The 5,664-nt window shown below is 43.9% G+C and overlaps 2 protein-coding genes across 2 annotated transcripts; one reads left to right on the top strand and one right to left on the bottom strand.

Annotated features, from left to right (window-relative positions):
- The first annotated feature begins 515 nt into the window (after positions 1-515).
- LOC105559860 (RNA-binding protein pno1-like) lies at positions 516-2,664 on the top strand. The gene is made up of 3 exons (XM_012008481.1): positions 516-786; positions 1,753-1,836; positions 1,924-2,664. Exons 1-3 carry the CDS (start codon positions 697-699, stop codon positions 2,452-2,454), a joined length of 705 nt encoding a protein of 234 aa, XP_011863871.1. The 5' UTR covers positions 516-696; the 3' UTR covers positions 2,455-2,664.
- LOC105559861 (protein TSSC1) lies at positions 2,471-5,649 on the bottom strand. Its single transcript, XM_012008482.1, has 6 exons — positions 5,490-5,649; positions 4,366-4,591; positions 4,005-4,222; positions 3,313-3,494; positions 2,951-3,247; positions 2,471-2,871 (listed from the first exon to the last, which is right to left on the bottom strand). Exons 1-6 carry the CDS (start codon positions 5,529-5,531, stop codon positions 2,709-2,711), a joined length of 1,128 nt encoding a protein of 375 aa, XP_011863872.1. The 5' UTR covers positions 5,532-5,649; the 3' UTR covers positions 2,471-2,708.
- Positions 5,650-5,664: the final 15 nt, after the last annotated feature.

Raw genomic sequence — 5,664 nt, 5'->3', positions numbered from 1 at the left:
TTTAAATATTTGTAACACTGGTCGAACTACGCTTTAATTCGCCGCGAGTAAGCGTCAGAGCTGAAGTAGGAGTAGGAAATGGAAATGATCCATTTCTTTACTCCTACTCTTACTTCTTACGCCAAGCTTACTCCACCTATTGTAGACGACGCTTAAAGCCTCCGCTACAATGATTCTCGGTTCTGTCTACAATGGTCGTACAGTTGTATCGATGGTCGCTTGAGCAGTCGCAAAGTAAGAATTGACCAATCGCAGTCGATTATTCTTACGACTACGACTCTGCGACTCGCATTGTAGACAGAACCGAGAATCATTGTAGCGGAGGCTTAAAGCCTCCGCTACAATGATTCTTAGTTGTGTCTACAATGGTCGTAGTCGTAGTCGCTCGATAAGAATTGACCAATCGCAGTCGATTATTTTTACGACTACGACCATTGTAGACAGAACCGAGAATCATTGTAGCGGAGGCTTAAGGCTAACCCCCATCCCACTCTACCCCCTCCACGCGCTCGGCCGCCGTGCACTGTGCAGTGCAGCCAGTGCAGCGTGCACTGTGCAGAGAAGCTGAGCAAAGAGATGTCCATTTCGCTCTGACTGTCATCGTGGATGCACGTGCGAGTCACCCGGCGATACAGGACGGATTAGTCTTAGCGAGATATTTGGATATTCGTAAAAAGGGAGAGAACCGCGCGAGAGATGAGCATTGCGTGTCAACATCAGCCTCCGACGGAGACCGAGGTAGTGAAGACGTTGAAGAAACGCCGTGCTGACGATGATCACATGGAGGTATGTGCTTGGATTAACCCCGGTTTTACCAACGTCGTTTAACTTCGATCCTAGTTTAAATCATAATTGTTTAGAATCGGATCGCTATTCGACATCGCCGTGCAATCTGTTGTCACCCGACGCGGCAAGTCGCGTCTCGATTCTTAGCCGGTCGCGTGGCCAACGTGACGAGTAATTCGTGTCTTAGCCCTACTCGACGATAGAGTCGCGCGATTTACCCAGCTAATCACGCCCTTGCCTTCGGTTCTGCGATCGCGAAAACGTTTGTTCCGCGCCGGTCTCATTAGCCGACCCTTCAAGAGCGTCTTTGCGTAACGCGCTAATCGGTCGGCGGTCTGAGACTTCCGAGAGTTCCGTTTGGCACGTGGCGCGTACAACGCGTCTTCTAACCTAGAAGAAAAATTTTTGATCCCGTGGGGTTGCATCGTCCCGCGCGAGACCCGATAGTCGGGGCCCCTGCATTGTATAATACCACCAATTAATCGTCTATAATTCTGCAACGTCTACCGGTTCATCGTGGCCCAGTCGGCTCAAGCCTCGTCTGTATAGAAGTCGTAAAGTCGTAGTCGTAAGAATAGTCGACTATGGCTGCGGTCAAGTTGTCGCTTCAAATACTTCCAAGCACTCTTTTTCTCTTTTCTTTCGGCAAAGATAGAAAGAGAAGAGAAATACTTGGGAGCATTTGTAGCGGCAGCTTGACCGCAACCTATGATTGGTCAATTCTTATATGTCTGACGAAATTGCACCAATCGCAGTCGATTATTCGTACGACTACGACTCTGCGAACCGCATTGTAGACCACGCATAAAGCCTATCACACAATAGGAAAGTATTATTGCCTAGAGTCCGCGTTCGGTCAAATTCCGGTCGCAAGTCAGACACGATGGAATGCGTGATCTACAGCGAGGAAGATCACAATGGCGGAAATGCACGTGTAGTGACTAACAAAGGTTGTTCTTTTCTCAGGTGGGAATGGTTGATGAAACAAAAGGAATAGTAAAGCAGCCGGCCAACAAGATTGCTAGAGTACATGATGGAGAACAAAGGAAGGTAAGACGATATACGTATAATAATATAATACAAAATCTATAATATGTAGGGCAATTTGATTTTAATGCATATTATTTTCGTCGGTAGATACCGGTGCCAGCGCATAGGTACTCACCTTTGAAGGAGAATTGGATCAAGATATTTACACCCATCACCGAACATCTGAAACTACAGATCCGCTTCAATTTAAAAACCAGGAATGTAGAAATAAGAACATCACCAGAGACTTCGGACATGTCGTATCTGCAAAAAGCAGCAGATTTTGTCAAAGCATTCATCTGTGGATTTGAGGTGGAGGATGCTTTGGCGCTGCTGCGCCTGGACGACTTGTTCGTCGAGTCCTTTGAGATACAGGACGTCAAACAGCGGATAAAAGGGGATCACCAGTCTCGGGCGATCGGCAGACTGGCGGGCAAGGGCGGAAGAACTAAATTCACCATCGAAAACGTAACGAAAACGAGAATTGTATTAGCGGAAACAAAAATACACATTCTCGGTTCCTTTCAAAATATTCAACTGGCTCGCAGAGCAATATGTAACTTGATATTAGGCAGCCCACCCTCAAAAGTTTATGGGCAGTTAAGGAACATGGCTACCAAGGTGTCGGATCAATTCTAGTAGTCATGTTCCATTTGTTTATATGTATGTTCCATTTGTTTATAATGTATATATACGTACTTGTATAAATATGTATCCTCGTGTACAATTAAGAAATTATTTTATATACTTGCTATTATAACACATATGCACATATATACAGTGTTGTACTTAATATTGTACGTGACATATCGCATAGGTACAACATTAAATATACAAGAAACAATTTTACTTCCGCTTTTTCATCTCTCGGTCATCTTCTAGTATCGGTGGATTCACAGAAGTATTTGATATTTATATTTCCGCGGTACTTTATTCAGGACTAATCTGCCGTCGTAACTGAGAGACGCGAATGTCCAGGGGTCGGCGGACGACCACTCCACTGCGTACACACTGTCTTCATGCTCCTCGTACCTTCCTACCAGACCGTCTTCCAATCTAGAACGTTACGAGTGTACGAAATATTGAATTTCGCGTGTAAATTGGTTAAGAGAGTATTGTTGCCCGATATATTTACTTTTTCTTCCCGCAAGACTCTTCGCTCTGCGACGTCTCGTCTTCCGCCGACACCATATGTCCGAACGGTTCCGACGATATGGACGCTATACTGCACAATATCACTCGGGAGTCGCTGCTGGACGTTAGAACGAGCTGATCGTGGAAACGATTGATCCGTATATTCCATACCCAGTGCGAATGCTCCATGCGCGACAGCACCGGTTCTGTCGGCAGTCGGATATCCCAGAACTTCATGTATCCGTCGTCGCCGCAAGTGGATAGAAAATACTGGCGATTTGCGTTGAAATCCAAGTCTCTGAGGAACGGGTTATGCGGAGCGATTAGTTGAGCTCTCTATCGAGAGTGAAACGTCCTTGTTACCTGATGATTTGTGAATGCGCAGATAGAATGGACCAAGCGGCATTGGCCGGACTTCGAAAATCCCATCCGCGAACGTTGTTATCATTCAAGGTGACAAACTGATTGGCACCGTTGTGAGGATTCCATTTACCGTTCGTAAACCGTGGCTGACCCTTGCCTGCTAGATTGCCTGATATCATAACCTGGATAATATTTAAAAAAGGTGTAAATTATTAACGTCAATTCTGCCAATGCAGATTAACTTTAATCCCAGTTTAACTAACAGTGAATTTGATTGTTTGCACTAGTGCGCGCTAAGCGCACACTAAGGCTAGTTTATAGGCTTTTTTATATTTAACTTTATCTTAAATACGTGTTCAAAGAGATTTTGCCAAAAAATGATTGGTATGAATGCTATACAGATCATTTTACTGGCTATGAAATATTTCAATAAATATTTAAGACGATTCTTTAATACAAAAATTGACTGTAAACAAGCTTTAGTGTTGCACTCAGTGCGCACAGCTGCCGAATTCGCTATCAGTCTTTATCCTTGTCCAACTCCTGAGACTAGAAGAAGAGAGAAAGTAAGTTAAACCGAGATCAAAGTTAATCTGCATTGGTGGAAACGGGCATAAAAGAGTAGTAGAAACGACAAAGATGAATTTGATGTTGGCAGAGCGCTCCGGGTTATTTCAAGAGATTATAATAACCTGAGGTCCTTCAGCCAGATCCCACAGAACAAAATTATTATCCACCACTGACACAGCCCTCTTGCTATCCATAGGATGATAGGCGATCGTCTTGAGATCAGTGCCATACGGAGTCGTATCAATATCGGCTAGCTGGTCGAGTTGCAGAACGTCGTTGGTGTACTCTTTTATCTCGGGAAATCTCCAGATGGCCCCTTTCATCCGGCAGGTACCTTCCTCTAAAAACAAAATAACGGCTCCATTAGAAGATACATTTTACGCCACAAAATATATAATTGTTGACAATTCACAATTCACTTCAGCTTCAACAGCCAAACGACATTACTTTAGCAAATTGAATGGATGGAAAAGGCCCACTTACCACTCAAGCTGTTGTAACATGTGATAAATATGTTAGGTTCAGTCGGAGAAGCTTGTAAGGACCAGATTTCTCCTACTGGATGCTGAAACACCTGCGTCTTCAAGTTGCCAGTTTCCTCGTTGAGCTCCACCAAGTGAACCTGGTTGTTGCTGAATTTTAAAGACTGAGTCCCCACCAAGAATCTCACGATGTCCGTCTCGGCCGTCTGGGCAGACAGTGCCCTGGTCTAAAACGTAAAACAGCATTACGTTTATCTCCCGCGTGATTTATTAAAGTTCCTACAGCAACGCGGGACAAGTGGCAAAAGTAGACATTTAGACCTTTTCATGACCAAGTTATTTTGTTTCTGTTGACGTCTTCCTGGTGAATGCGCGTAGCTGGGCTGTTGCTTGAAATATGCCAAAGTATTCTTCTTCTCCTTTCTTTCATTATTATTAGTATAGTTAATGGGTCCCGGTCCAATCCTTTCTTTCAGAAAAGATAGAAGGACAAGAGAGACACTTCGAAGCATTTGTAGCAGCGGCTTGACCGCAACCTGCGGCCCGGTTTCACCAAACGTTGCTTAACTTTAGTCTTAGTTTAATTCACGTTTGTCTCTCTCTAAAGTAACAATTTGAAAGAAACAAAGAACAAATTAAGCTAAGCTTAAAGTTAAACAATTTTGATTAAACCGGACCCAAGTCAGGGAACTTTTAAGGTCCGGTGTCAACGTTGTTTAACTTTAAGCTTAGCTTAATTCGTTCTGTTTCTTTCCAACTGTTACTTCAGAATGTGACAAACACGGATTGAACTAAGATTAAAGTTACGCGACGTGTGGTGAAACCGGGCTAAATCTTATAAGCGGAACTTGCGCGTTGCAGTGGTCATGAAAAGGTTAAACGGCAATAGAAAATCAATGTTACTTAGCGACAGCATCGAGTAATGTGAAAGAAAGTTCACTGTCCAGTAAACATCGCTTAAAAGCGACATTGCATCAATGTTACAATTACCCACTCAACGAGGATAGCGTAGCACGCGTTGTAAATGGCAGTCACATTGTTGAGTAGAAAATTGTAATATTGACACGATATCGCCGCTGGCATTTACCGGACGGTTTAGAATAGCTAACTTTGGTAGTTTCATACTTGGAATTCGAGTCCATATATGACCGGATTATCGTTTTCCATTTTCGAGCGTTGCGTCTCACCGTGCAAAATTTGACATTTATTAAACTTCGTCACGTGAGACGCGTGTTCGGTTTTTCGGACTGTACGATCTGTCAAAAGCTGTTGTAAAGCCTCCGCTACAATGGCCGCGTTC

Source organism: Vollenhovia emeryi, unplaced genomic scaffold (assembly GCF_000949405.1).
Source record: "Vollenhovia emeryi isolate VEMERY1.0 unplaced genomic scaffold, V.emery_V1.0 DF939251.1, whole genome shotgun sequence".
NCBI lineage: Eukaryota > Metazoa > Arthropoda > Insecta > Hymenoptera > Formicidae > Vollenhovia > Vollenhovia emeryi.
This window is presented reverse-complemented; position numbering and strand designations above follow the sequence as displayed.